This window comes from Heptranchias perlo, chromosome 1 (genome assembly GCF_035084215.1).
Source record: "Heptranchias perlo isolate sHepPer1 chromosome 1, sHepPer1.hap1, whole genome shotgun sequence".
Taxonomy (NCBI): Eukaryota; Metazoa; Chordata; class Chondrichthyes; order Hexanchiformes; family Hexanchidae; genus Heptranchias; species Heptranchias perlo.
Genome location: NC_090325.1, coordinates 191,669,305 through 191,684,603, shown reverse-complemented (window position 1 = coordinate 191,684,603; position 15,299 = coordinate 191,669,305). Strand labels below are relative to the sequence as shown.

Genomic DNA, 15,299 nt, shown 5'->3' with positions numbered 1-15,299 from the left:
GCGCAGCAGTGCAATACTTAATTTTACATTTGTCCAGTAGTATTTTATCAATGTGCAAAACACTGATCCCTTCTAAAGACCGGGTATACCTTACAGGAGGTCCGTTAAAAAAACAATTCGATCAAATTTTCAGCAATAGCTTCTTATGTTAAAAAAAAAATCCAGATCAGGATGTGACCGCGTAATCTGATGCACCTAGACTCAAAAGGCTAATGGAATGCTGGCCTTTATCTCGAGGGGGCTGGAATATAAACGGGTGGAAGTTATCTTACGATTATATAAACTCTGGTTAGACTCCAGAGTACTGCATTCAGTTCTGGGTACCGCACCTCAGGAAGGATATACTGGCCTTGGGAAGTGGGGGGGTGCAGCACAGATTCACCAGAATGACACAGGCCAAAAGGATTAAATTATGAGGATGGGGTGCATAGACTAGGTTTGTATTCCCTTGAGTAATAGGACATTAAGGATTGATCTAATTGAGGTGTTTAAGATGATCAAAAGGAGTTGATAGGGTAGTTAGAGAAACTATTTCCTCTGGTGGGGTAGTCCAGAACAAGGGGGCATAACCTTAAAATTAAAGCTGGACCGTTCAGGGGTGACATCAGAAAGCACTTCTTCACACAAAGGGCAGTGGAAATCTAGGACTCTCTTCCCCCAAGAAGTTGTTAAGGCTGGGGATCAACTGAAAATTTCAAAACTGAGATTGACAGATTTTTGTTAGGCAAAAGTATTATGGGTTATGATACTAAGACGGGTAGATGGAGTTAAGATACAGATTAGCCATGATCTAATAGAATGGAGGATCAGGCTCCAGGGGCTGAATGGCCTCCTCCTGTTCCTACATTCCCATTTTACAAAAAGGCGTTAATTATATATTGGGCCAGAATCTGGTGTCAAAAATAACAGTGAGGCTAATGCGCTCGCCGTTATTTCAGCGCAAATGGTGCAGCAACGAGGGTCAGATGTTAAATGCGGAAATCCAGAAGTTGCTGTCCGAGATGCGCCACTGCGCCGTTAGCTTCACAAAAACGGCATCGTGCTGCTTGCCTCACCGTTGAAATACATTGAATGCCGTGAAGTTGCTGTATTTGTATGGTGGAGACAAACTAAACTCGCCACAGAAAGTTAAATCTTGCCCATTTCAGCCTAAGTATTCTTGACATCTTGATAAAAATGTTAATTACTGCTAATCAAACTTCTCTGGCACTGAAAATTAACCATTATAAGTGTGGCGTCTCATTCCTTCAGGTTTTAATTGTTATTGGAGATTTTAAAAAAGTAAAATTTTTAATTTAAAAATTGTTCCTTTTACTTTGTCTCTTTCTTTCTCTTCTCTCTCTATCCAAATTTTTTTTTCCCTGATTTGACATTGAATTCACCCACTCTAATTTACACTTCCTTCTTAGTCCTTGTTTATGTCCCTGATCCTTCAATTTGATCGGTTAAGGAGACACACAGTTGCTTGCCCTGTTCACTCAGGTCCCAGATGCCCGGTTTCCCTCGCTGCGACATTAACAGCTCGCACTTTTAGCAACTTACCACCCAAAAAGTGTAAAAACCTAAAACGTGCAAGGGCAAGTCTGACTAACGGCAGATGACGTTAGATGCCCTGCCACGGCAAATTATGGGCCATCGTGGATGTGTATCTTTATGTACAAATATATAAGATACTGGTAGAGCAGAAGTAACCACACTTCAGTATGTAATCGTTACTGCTGGCTTTTGATCAAAACGATTAAAATATCACATTGCTACTCTCAGACTGACTGGAGCTTATATTGAGAATCATGATCTGTAAAAATCCTGAGAGAGAGCATGGACCATGGCCCCAAGGTCTGTGGGCAGAAAAACCAAACTTTAAAAAAAAATACACCTGCAACTGGTTTCCCGTAATCTTAATATAAACCGCTGGAATTTTAATTTTTTTTATTTGGAACCAGACTAAAGATACTGGTGCAGACTTATTGGCTTAACTCCCCACATTTATTGGGAAACGAGCCGACTGTCAAAATAATTTCTGCCCCAGGGCAGCACCATGCAAAATGTTCTCATTACAATCCAATTTTCCAGATACGGGTCACTTGACATTCTGTACAATCTGCTTTGCACAATGTAACATCCATCAGCGCATATTGGTTCTCAATTTATACATAAAGAGCTGTCAATCAAGACCGTCTCTAGGGGCTCTACACACTGCTTTTTTTTTTGTTAAGCGGGCTCCCGAACAAGGCAGCAGGCAGGTGATTTGTTACCGCACAGATCCGCACTTTCACAGCCTCAGAGGTGCGTGGGTCAGTGGGTCGAACTTTCACCTCTGGGTCAGAAGGTCGTGGGTTCGAGCCCCACTCCAGAGACCCGAGCACAAAATCTCCCGGCGCGGTCCCGAGGGGAGTACTGCACCGTTGAAGGTGTCATCTTTCTGAAGAGACGTTAAACCGAGGCCCCGTCTGCCCTCTCAGGCGGATGTAAAAGATCCCATGGCACTATTTCGAGGGAGAGTTCTCCCCAGTGTCCTAGCCAATGTTCATCCCTCAACCAGCACCACTAAAAAAAATGATAAAAAGGAGTCAATAGGGAAAAAAGAAAACTTACATTTATGTAGCGCCTTTCACAACCTCAGGACGTCCCAAAGCATTTTACAACCAATGAAGTACTTTAAGAAATTTTTTTTTTTTTTTTAAAGGGTAGATACAGAGAAACTATTTCCTTTAGTGGGGGAATCCAGAACAAGGGGACATGCCCATAAAATTAGAGCTAGGCAGTTTGGGAGTGATATCAAGAAGCATTTCTTCCCCCATACAAAGGGTAGTGAAAATATGGAACACTTTTTTTTTCCCCCCCCCAAAAAAAAACCGTGGATGCTGGGGGTCAATTGAAATTATCATAGGTAGATTTTTGTTAGCTAAGGGTATGAAGGGATATGGATCAAAGGCAGGTAAACAGAGTTGAGGTACAGATCAACCATGATCTCAATGATGTGGAGATGCCGGTGGTGGACTGGAGTTGACAATTGTAAACAATTTTACAACACCAAGTTATAGTCCAACAATTTTATTTTTAATCCCACAAGCTTTCGGAGGCTTCCTCCTTCCTCAGGTGAACGGTGTGAAAATAACATTTTCGAATCCTTCGCATTTTAAAATCACAGAACAATGCCTGGTGATTACTGCCCGTTGCCAAGGCAATCACAGTGAGCAGACAGAAAGGTGTCACCCAAAAAGGCCACCGAATATACAAACCCCCAAAAACAAGAGAGAGAGAGAGATAAGGAAGACAGTCAATGACCCGTTATATTAAAAACAGATTTTAAAATGCGAAGGATTCGAAAATGTTATTTCCACACCGTTCACCTGAGGAAGGAGGAAGCCTCCGAAAGCTTGTGGGATTAAAAATAAAATTGTTGGACTATAACTTGGTGTTGTAAAATTGTTTATAATGATCGAAATGAATGGAGGAACAGGATCGAGGGGCAGAATGCCCTACTCCTATTCCAATCTATGTGATTTTCTGTGCATTTTTTTTGATTGGGGGGTGGGTGGGGGGAGGAAAGAGGGGAGTTTATTTCAGTCCAGTTCTGTGCCAGCTAAAGGTGTGCTCTAAATCCTTGATAGACGAGAGTATTTAGAAATAATTATGTCACAATCATTAAAGTCAGGCTCAATTTAGAAGTACGCTGCAATTGATTTTTGGAAAGTTTTATGTCTAATAATACATTGTATAAAGATTAATGAGGTAACCTAAACCGGGGTTTTACAGTGGAATATTGGCTTGAGGTCAAGCTCTAGACTTCTGCCTCTGCTCAGTCACGTGGAGAGACCCTGTATTACGTCTGGTAAACTTAACCCGCGGATTCCTCAGTGGCTTGAAGGGGCACTGAACACACACTGACGCCATAAGCCAAAAACAGGCAGCAGCAAGGGACTTGTGTGCAATTTCATGTTCATTGCAATCACAAGAATTTGTAGGAATTCCACAGGGGGGGGGGGGGGGGGGGGGGGGAATTCTGCATGCACCAGCAACACAAGAGCTATATTTGCTGGTCTGCTCAGGCAAGCTGACCACTGGTGGATCGGCAGGGGGCTCGAAGTTGCTCCGGCTCTGCTGCCGACGCGGAGAAAGACCCCACCCCCCCCACCCCTTTGGAGGTGGCCCTTCACAATTCAAGTGGCAGCAGCGCCACCTCATTCACTTTAATGTGCTGCAGAGAAAGCCGGAGCTGCCATGATTGACGACAACTTGGCATTTATATAGTACCTTTAATGTAGGAAAATGTCCAACGGCGCTTCGCAGGAGCGTAATCAGACAAAGATTGACGTTGAGCCAAAGGAGGAGATGCAAGATCAGGTGACAACGAGGTAGGTTTTAAGGAGTGTCTGAAAGGAGGAGACAGAGATAGAGAGGCGAAGAGGTTTAGGGAGGGAATTCCAGAGCTTTGAGCCTAGTCAGCTGAAGGCACGACCGCTAGTAGTTGGGCAAAGGATATTGGGGGAAGCACAAGAGGCCAGAATTGGAGGAACGCAGAGATCTCAGAGGTTTAGGGCTGGAAGAGTTTACAGAGATAGGGAGGGGCGAGGCCATGGAGGAATTTGAACACAAGGATGAGAATTTTAAATTCGAGGCATTGGTGGACCGGGAGCCAATGTAGGTCAGTGAGCACAGGGGGTGATGGGTGAACAGGTCTTGGTGCAAGTTAGGATACGGGCAGCAGAGATTTGGATGAGCTCAAGTTTACGGAGGGTAGAAGATGGGAGGCCGGCCAGGACAGCATTGGAAGAGTCGATTTGTGAGGGTTGTGGAGGCAGGAACCCTCAACATTCAAGAAGCATTTGGATGAGCACTTGAAATGCCATAGCATACAATGCTACGGACCAAATGCTGGAATATGGGATTAGAGTAGACAGGGCTGATGGCCGGCGCGGACACGATGGGCTGAAGGGCCTCTATCCGTGCTGTATAACTCTATGACTCTATGTAACAAAAGCACGGATGGGGGTTTCAGCAGCAGATTAGCTGAGGTAGGGATGGTGACGAGCGATATTACGGAGGTGGAAGTAGGTGGTCTTGGTGATTAACAGGATATGGGGTCGGAAGCTCAACTTTAATAGGGCGTTGAGGTTGCAAACAGTGTAGTTCAGCCTGAGACAGTGGCTGAGGAGTGGGATGGAATCAGTGGCTAGGGAATGGAGTTTGTAACGGGGGCATAAATTGCAGAACTGTAATGAAAACACAGCATTACAGGTTCAGTCATCAGCATTGACCAGCACTTGCCTGGTTAACAACATTTAAGGATGTAATACTTGAACTGCAGATTCAACAGTGAATTGTCCCTTTTTAAGTGGCAACTCCTTTAGCAAGGAGCAAAAGTCAAAGTTGAATTGGATGTAAGTTTATCTGGTATTTTCGGATGAGATGTAAAACAGAGGCCCTGTCTGGCCCCTCAGGGGGATGCAAGAGAGTCCATGGCACTGTTTCGAAGAAGAGCAGGGAAGTTCTCCCCGGTGTCCTGGCCAATTTTTATCCATCAACCTGACAAACAGATTATTTGATCATGATCACATACCCGTTTGCGGGATTTGCCGTGCACAAATTGGCTGCTGCATTTCCCCACATTATAACAGTGACTACACTTGCAAAGTACTTCATTGGCTGTGAAGCGCTTTGGGCCATCCTGTGGTCGTGAAAGGTGCTATATAAATGCAAGCTCTTTCTCCTCTTTGATTTTGAACTGTACAATTTAATCCGCAATCCTCATTCCCGGATGTTCACTGAACATTTCACACTTAACCTATACACTGGTAAGCAGTCCCTTTCACATATGTACAGGGCCAACTGATCTTCCTGATGAAAGCAGCAACACCAGTGGGAAAACCCAGCACAGTCCAACCATCTGCTGTTGCAGGGAACGACTTGTGTCGAGTTGCACAGTGCCCAGCAAACAGCCATACTCAACCGTGCAAAACCGTTCGAATTTTTTTAAAAAATTCGTTCATGGGATGTGGGCGTCACTGGCGAAGCCGGCATTTATTGCCCATCCCAAATTGCCCTCGAGAAGGTGGTGGTGAGCCGCCTAAATGAAGTGCTACAGATAGATTGGTTGTGCTAAACTTAAACACCCTCCCCTCAGTGAGAAATCGAAACATTTTTCCTGGCTCATTTGCCTTCACAACTGTGTACAGGAACAGGAATAGGCCATTCAGCCCCTCGAGCCTGCTCCATGCAAAATCCTGCTGTTAAAGCAGCTTGTGGAACGAAAAGCACAGCAGGCATCATCATGTCACTTCCATTACTAGTGGAAAATAAATGGGGAAAAAAAAAAGCGTTTCCACAATTTAATTGTAGTATCGCAGAGTATATTCTGAGGCAGAATGCCCCAAATCTCTTCAAGTCCCGAATAAGAGTGACAAAAACTCATCACTTCTTTATTGTGTTTCTCCAAACACATCTCTGTTTTAAAAGATAAAAATGAAATATCAAAAAGGGTTAATCTCCTTCCTAAATATCTGAATTCCCTTCACAGATTTCGGTCCATCAAATAAAGCTCACTTTGTAATTGTTTTGCAATGCTGCCTGTATGACATTGTTAATGCTCATTATATAGGAGAGGGGATTCTGATAAGCACCGTAGAAAATTATAGGCAAATTCAGCCTGACACAGACAGCTTGTGGCAACATCCAGTTGTGTTTACACTTGGGTTGGGGGAATTGTTGGATGTTATTGTAAGAGCTGTTGAACTATTTCTACCAGAACTCTCTATTTCAATTCAAGAAATAGTCTTTGAAGATGTTAATACAGGTCAACCCACGTTCTTTACAAGTCAGAAACCTCAAGTGGTCACAGAGGCAAAATATACTTTGTTTTTCACAAAAGTGATAGCCCGCCTAGATTCCAATCTCGACTGTTACTGGTTAAAGACTTAATTTATGACAATAGACAGTAGTTAACTCCCATTGTAATTCTTTAATTTAGTAACCACAGGATATGAAGATCTAGAATCATTTCCAATTAAAACATCCTGGCTCTAAAGTCCAGACAGACAGACAGCTGTGCGGTTGTCCTCAGGTGATAAGGAAGCCTCAATAACAATCAAACCATATAACATCCTGACAAGTTTGAGAGCAAAGTGTATGTTGGTGAAGCAGATCAGTTTGTTTAAAGATGCAGTGATTTGCTCTGGACCAGAGCCCGATAATTCAAAAAGGTCTAATCCTTCGAAGAACATTTCCCAAGGATCATTCACCATAACTTGGACGGCAGCTTCCGAGGACCCTGTCCAATGAATGAGATAGGAGGCTACCCTCATGTGGAGCTTGCCCCAACAAAAGATGCACCTTCCCCACCCCACTCCCTACTTGATTTAAAATTTTGGAATCCATCTCAGGAGGACAGGGTTCTTGCTCTGACAGTGTCCTTCTGTGCCTCAAACCCAACAGCTAGATCCCTCTCAGTCACTTAGGCTTTGAAATAACCAAAGCTATTTCAGATGTTGTGTTTAGAAGTTGACCAAGTGTCCCACATACTATTAGTGTATCATTGAAACCATGAGGAAGCCCCAAAGGATGGAGAACTGTACCATCTTGAATTTGGTGTTTGACCAAGAAAAGGGCACTCCTTGAAAGAGTTACCCAATTAGTCCCACCCCCCCCCCCCCCCCCCGCTCTTTCCCCATTTAAATTTGCAGATGTGCAGAGCTCTGCTCACTTGGCATAGGAGTGCTGGATAAATTTTCATTTTAGGAAATGTTTTTTTGGTTTGGTAACATTAAAAACTAAGTTTAGAAATGGACTGCTTTGGAATCTCAACCTCAGTTTTGAACCACAACGAAATCACACAAACAACAAGCGAGTTTCAGGTAATACCTTCACTGAAACAGGTGATCTGGTCATTATCACATTGTTGATTGTGGGACCTTGCTGTGCGCAAATTTGCTGCCACGTTTCCTATGTTGTAACAATGACTACACTTCAGAAGTATTTCATTGGCTGTAAAGCTCTTTTGGATGTCCTGAGGTCGTGAAAGGCACTATATAAATGCGAGTCTTTCTTTATGCAACATGCATAGCAGGAAATTCTTTCTTCCCCCAACTCCAGTAGTTCCCAATTCATTGTTCAGAACAATATTCACTGCCATCAGTATAATTATACATTTTTTTTTAAACACATAATTTTGTATGAAAAGCATATAACAGCCAAGACTGGAAAACAATAAAAGGTATTTTATTGCAGTACTGAGCACTCGAGAAATAACTCATCCTAACTCTGATTAGGATGACCTATTTTTTTCCCCCATCCTTCATTGTGATACAGAATAATAGAAACTTTTGGACTGGTGTTAAGGCAAACCTGTGAGGCATTCCTTCATGGAGAATGGATTATTTGTTGGTAGTAATAATGGAAAACGGGCACCAGCATGAAAGCCTAGGTAACCTCACTTCACATACCTTTTGAACAGTTGTTACTGTAGTTTTTGGAGCAGAAGAGGCCCTGGAAAACACAAAAAAGACACGATCGTCAATTACTGACGATAAATTAGCTACACAAGCAGAAGCGCGACAACATCAATCCATTTCATAAACCCGACAAGAATAAATCCATGTTGTTACTTGTAAATTATGGCCATCTTCCTGCTGCTGAATATACAGCAGGGAATAAGAAATTCATGCAGTCTATAGTTCGCCTAATAGGCTGAATTCCTTTGCGAGCATCCCAGCCAAAGTGTACATTAAATAATCTAAAACCAGGTGAGGCGATGAAGTCCCAACATGCTGCTGCTCCATTTCGAGATGTTTCCCCAACTCCGCCATGACGTTAGAGGAGTGCAAAGGCGACCAGCATAGGGACACACATTTCCACACAAGAGGGGAGAGAAATTACAATTAAACTAAGTTGCTTCGTATCATGTATCTCCTCGTGGGCCAGTTTCAAAGCAACAGTGAACTGGAGCCTGCAAACTTCTGGTCGCTGTTGGCCATTTTGGAAAGAATTTGTTGTCTGACAAGATTTGGGACTGCCAGTTTCTCATCTCTTCATAGTGCCTAGGGACATTCAAGAACATACATGCAAGATCTGGGGGGTGAGGCAGTTAGACGTCGAGGGAGGGGAAAATAGGTTTTCACCGAATCTGCTAAAATTTTTTAAAAAAAACGCAAAAAAAAAAATTTTTCTTAGTAAAAAAGTTAAACCAACACATTCCCCAATCACATTTACCTGCCAGTAACTCGCATGTGTATACTTAATAGAAGACAAAATTAAATTCCGAGTTTAGCTACAGCAACGGCATTTTCTAAGAATACCATGTGTGACAAATGATTTTAGATTTTACACAAAAGATTCAATGTTCCTCTCCCTCTAAGAGTCCGCAGTTGCCTGACTTCAAATTTATAAGATGTCTAACAGCCAAGCTATAGAATCATTCAGCATGGAAGACGGCCAATCGGCCCATCGCGCCTGTGCCGTCTCTTTGAAAGAGCTACCAATTAGTCCCATTCCTCCATGCTCTTTCCCCATAGCCTTGAAATAAATTTCCTTTTCATGTATTTACCCAATTCCCTGTTGAAAGTTACTATTGAATCTGCTTCCACCACCCTTTCAGGCAGTGCGGTCCAGATCATAACTCGCTGCTTAAAAAAGTTTCTCCTCATCTCCCCCTTGGACTGAGGGGTTCAGGAATGTTCCCAGGTGATACGGAGAGATGAGGTATCGGCAGTCCAAAATCTGTCAGACAACAAATACTTGCCATCGTTAACAGCACTGTAGAATGAGAGTCTTCCAAGTTCAGCGGGGACTCGCCTCATTCTACAAAAAACAGCTGTGACAATACAACTCTCACGCTGCCCTGGTTCAAACCTCATGTTCCGAGTAAGGTTCGTAGATACACTCCCAACCTCTGTTATTCTCATGCAAGTTTTAAATACAATTGATTTCATACTCCTAAAAAAGAATACAAATCCATTGATTTAACATTATTTACCTTAACTATGAGCACTCACGAGGAGCCAAGTAGGCACAAGTACACTTAAACGTAGCACTCCGTTTCAGGAGATGTTTTGACCGAGAAGACCAGGCCCTGAAGTTTCCTCTGTGGGCGCAACCCGGAAGTTACACCCGAAATTGCGCCCCTTTTGCTGATGTCAAATATCAACATACACCTTTTGTGGGGTCTGATGAGCATTGGCAGACTTCTCCCAGTCTCTGTAGAATGCGCCCGAACTCAAAATGGGCACAAATCAGCGTAAACAATCGGGGCCCATGGAAATGCCAAGCCCACACCTGCGTGTGTCTTCGAGTCTTAAGATTAAAAGTCTTAAGCATCGTTCACGCACAGCGTGTTTAAGAACTTGCAATCGGGGAGGCTTTTCAATTTTTAAATGCGACATACTTTCGCTATAAAAATTCATGAAAAGAAACCGAATATACAGAGCAGGTCTCAGTAAGGGTAACTTCTTAAAAAAAAAACTTAAATTGTAATTGAAAAACCGGAAGAATGACTTTCGATCCGTGCTGCTGGGCCTGAAAATCTGGTCGCAACGTTGAGACACCAGTAAACAACCGCAATTGGAGGATTCTCGCATTCGAGAGTTGGGGGGCTTGGCCAGTGTTGTGGGACGCAAGGTTTGACGGACGGCCGTAAAAGATAGGGGAGAATTGGGCGCATTGTAGGTATGCGGGTAACCCATTTGCATCCAAAATTCTGTGATTTTTTTAAGCCACGTAATTGGTTTTGCGCCCAGATTACGGGTATCTCTGGGCGCAAACCCAGAGGAAACTCCAGGTCAATGGTCCTTCGATCCTTATGAAATGAAGATTATTTGTCTTTTTGTGCTGCGCAATTGTTTTCACACAAAGCTCAAGCAATCATGTCTTTCTGGGCGTGTCTGTGGACTATCAAGAGGAGACACTGTTTCTAGAGAACACACAGTAAAAGGACACTGAACAGCATTTCTGTTCTTCACTCAGACAAATTAAATTGTGTTTAAACTCAAAGAATTTTGCTGGGCATCTCATCCACAAATATGCAAAGATTAAGCTGCATAAGTCGGGGATGAGTCACAACTTCCATCAATTGAAGCCATCATTTTGGGCCCCTGCCATAATCTCTGCTCCCTTGGCACAGATTCCAGACCCTTCCCCAACCACTCGCACAGGCTGAACTAGATGGCGCAAACCCTTGGCATCCTGTTCGAGCCAGAGCAAAGATTCGAGCCTCACATCGTAGATAATAACAGACAACTTCCTTCTACAACTCTGCCTGCCTCAAACCCTTATTCATAATGTTGTCCACTCTGACTTGATTTGTCCTCCTTGCCAGCCTCCCATGTTCTGCCATCCAAAAACTCCCAGCTTGTCCAAAATGCAGCCCTACTTGTACCTCGTCCTGCACTAAAGCCCTCTTGCTCATTACTCTCACCTTGACCTACAATAGCTCTCTGCTGCCCAAGTATTGCATTTAAAATCCTCATCCCAAAATCCCTTCAGCCTCACACCATCTCATCTCTAACCACCTCCAATCTTATAGAATCACACTGCAGGAGAGGAAGAATGTGCATCTTGAAGATTGAATCCTAGTGGGGTTTAAACTTAAGCTTTCAAGGGAGGACATCATCATGCCTGAACTAAACTGCACCTCATGGTAGTCACCGTCTGTTAGAACAAGTGTAAAGTACGGCCCACAGAAGACAGTATGAAAGAACGAACAAACTTGCATTTCGATAGGACGTTGTACGGTCTCAGGATGTCCTAAAGTGCTTTACAGCCAATGAAGTACTTCTGAAGTGTCGTCACTGTTGTAACATAGGAAACTATATACAGAATGTGGAACTCGCAACCACAAGGAGTAGTTGAGGCGAATAGCATAGATGCATTTAAGGGGAAGCTAGATAAGCACGAGGCAGAAAGGAAGAGAAGGATATGGTGATAGGGTTAGATGAAATAAGGTGGGAGGAGGCTCGTGTGGAGCATAAACACCGGCATAGACCTGTTGGGCCGAATGGACTGTTTCGGTGCTGTAAATTCGATGTAACTATGAAACGCGGCAGTCGATTTGCGTACAGCAAGGTCCCACAAACATCGTGACGATCAGATAATCCGTGTTAGTGGTGGTGCTTGAGGGATAAATGTTAAATACAAGTACTCCATGAATGGCGTAGAAATAGCTGAAGGTAAAAGAAAAAAGACTTGCATTTATATACCTCCTTTCACGTCCTCAAGACATGCCAAATTTCTACACAGCCAATGAATTTATTTTTGAAGTGTAGTCACTATGGGCAGCATTTTAGCACCCGCTACCGGGTGCGTTCCTGGCAGGGGGGGGGGGGGGCTCCGAAAATCGGAGAATCCCGGCGCGGTACCGGAGCCCGCCCCGAACCCGCGCACTTCCGGGTTCCCCGCTGATGCGCCGGCGTGCGCGCGCAGCCCCTGCTGGTGGGAATCCCGCAGGCAATTAAAGCCAGCGGGATGCCACTTGACAGTGTTTATTTATTTAGGTATTTCAGGTCATTAACTGACCTGATTAAGGGATTATGTGGGATTTTAGAACAAAGTGGGACTGTTTCCTATACTGGGGGAAACACTCCCAGGTCAAATGGACGTGTTGCAGCTGTCAGCCTGTGGCAGCTGCAAAGGCCCATTTGACAGATGGGGGGGGGGGGGGGGGGGGGGGGGGGGGGGAGACCCTCACTCATTGCAGGAGGCCACTCTGTCACTTGGGACAAAGTTTGGCCTCCACCACCCTCCTCCTGACAGTCAAAGTCACCAACTTGCACACTTACCCCGGGGTCCGGAGACATGTACCTACCTTGCGGACCCCCTCACATGTACATCTTCCGGATGGGGGCTGCCGTAGCTGCAGTCATGACCTCCTTGGAGGACGAACAGCATCACCAGCCTCGCCATCCACGCCGTCCACCTCTGACACGTGGAGCTCCACAACACAGTGCTGTGACACATCCACCTGCACAGCAGGAGGGAGGGCTACCGCAGAGAGAGATGCGTCGCAGAGGGCACTACCCTCGCCACAGGGTCCACAGACCGAGGCTCAGCTTCCTGGATCTCTGAGCAGCAGTGCACACGGAGGCTCAGAGTCACTCGACATGTAGTCGTGGACATCTGCAGCCTCTTTCATGCCGAGCTGCTCCTGGCTGGCCCGAGCACCATCTTCTTACCTGTCGCCGTCAAAGTCACCACTGCCCTCAACTTCTTCTCCGCATCCTTCCAGGGTGCAGCCGGGGACATCGCCGATGTCTCCCAGTCGTCTGCGCAGAAGAGCCCTGCAAATACACCTACACCCACTCTGCAGTGACACAATGGGTGGCATCAGGTGTGGGTCCTCAGTGATCCTCAGGAGCGGGCATTATTGCACAAACCAGACAGGATTCGCGAAGACATGGCAGTAGTGGCGCCAATATAATATGTAATGTGAGTTGGTCAGAAATTCAATATAAGTAACAACCATGACAAACCCTCAAACACCCTTGTGCATCCCCTTCATGCTCACGACACTTTTGCCCTACGCTGCCTACTGCACATATGTGATGCATGCCCTGTGGCTGCAGCACAGGTAGTGGCAGGTTGAGTGAGGCTGACTGTGAAAGAGATGCACGAGAGGGTGAGTACGAGATAGAGCCATGAGAGTGTATGAGGATTGGGTTGAGTGGTAGTGGTGGGATGAGTACTGGCGAGGTGAGTAGGTGCAGGTAAGATGAGGATGAGGTTTGAGTGGGTATGAGGGGCGATGTGACAGAGTAGTGTTGGCAGTGCTGAAGGAGATGTGGGGTGGGGGCGGTGATGTGGCAGACGGAGTGTAGGGGAAAGACTACGTGTACTCACTTTGGCTGACCTACTGAGGTCATTGGAGCGCCTCCTGCACTGTATGCAGGTGGGCGATATGTTGGTTACGCTGGTGACCTCCTCTGCCACCTCGAGCTAGGCCTTCCTGGTGGCAGAGGCAGGCCGCTTCCTCCCGCACGCCGGGAGGAGGATCTCTGTCCTCCCCCTCCTCCTCACCCCGTGTATTAATACCTGGAGTGAGGCATCATAGAACTGGGAGCAGCCTTCCCCCTGGGCTGCTCCATGCTGTCATTTTTGCTATTTGTTGCAGCATCTGTCAGTGGAGGACTGCCCCTTTAAATAGAGCACCTCCCGCTGACAGATCTTACTGCGCATGCGCAGCCCGCCCGACGCGCAGATCAGCAGTGGGGAACCCGGAGGAGCAGGTAAGTGGATCCAATTAGTGGATTGGATGCTACAATCGCGCGGGACACACACTAATTTCACAGGGCGCGTTACCCACGCGCCCGATAGCCCCCCCCCCCGCCGAGAACCCGCAGCCCTGCTAACATCGGGCCCTATGACTCAGCAGCCAATTTGTGCACAGCAAGAGATCTAGGGATATTAGCAGATTTGGCACATAAAATATTCGATTACAGAGCAGAAAACAAGAGAAATAGAATTCTGATCTATATAGCCAAATCAGTAGAATACAAGCCAGAAGAAATTATGCTTAAATCATATTCTGCCCTGGACAGACCACATCTGAAGTATTGTGTCCAGATGTGGTCATGGACATAAAGACATTCCAGCTTTGGAGGGGGTGGAGAGAAAAGCCACAGTACTCGTCTCCATCGCCAGAATCTTGAGTTACAAGGAAAGACGAGAGAAGCTCGGAACAAGGCAACGGAGAGGGGACGCCATAAATGCGATCCGAGATAATAAATGATAATTAAACCATGACAGCAGGACAACGGGGCACAAGGCAAATTCAGGACTCATGTTGGGAAGATCTTCGCAAAGGAACACTCAACAGCTGGAGTAGACTTCATGGAGGCAAAAAAACTCTGGGATCATTTAAGAAACAGCTGGATTCCATAACTGGAGGACTGGAAGGTTTTACTGGATGGACGAGGCGGGATTGAAGGCTCTCTTCATCCACATCCAACTTTTGACAATGGAGAAGGAAAAAACAACTTGCATTTATATAGCACCTTTAACGTAGTGAAGCTTCCCTGCTTCACAGGAGCGTTACCAAAAAAAAATTGACACCGACCCACATAAGGAGACAGGTGACCAAAAGCTTGGTCAAAGAGGTACGTTTTAAAGGAGTGTCTTAAAAAAGGAGGGAGGTAGAGGGGTTTAGGGAGGGAATTCCAGGGCTTAGGACCTAGGCAGCTGAATGCATGTCCAAGGCTGGAGCGATGGTAATCGGGGATGCGCAAAAAAGGCCAGAACTGGAGGAGCGCGGAGATCTCTGAGGGTTGCAGGGCTGAAGGAGGTTAGGGAGATAGGGAGGGGCGAGGCCATGGAGG

At 45.4% G+C, this 15,299-nt stretch overlaps 1 protein-coding gene across 13 annotated transcripts in view; it reads right to left on the bottom strand.

Annotated features, from left to right (window-relative positions):
- The window catches only part of LOC137330224 (PDZ and LIM domain protein 5-like), a 274,221-nt gene that overhangs the window by 78,832 nt on the left and 180,090 nt on the right, over positions 1-15,299 (bottom strand). For all 13 annotated transcript variants that reach the window (XM_067994479.1, XM_067994476.1, XM_067994482.1 and 10 more), the window contains exon 4: positions 8,442-8,484. In XM_067994479.1, the coding sequence (XP_067850580.1) occupies positions 8,442-8,484 (43 nt within the window). The remainder of the gene's footprint in view (positions 1-8,441; positions 8,485-15,299) is intronic.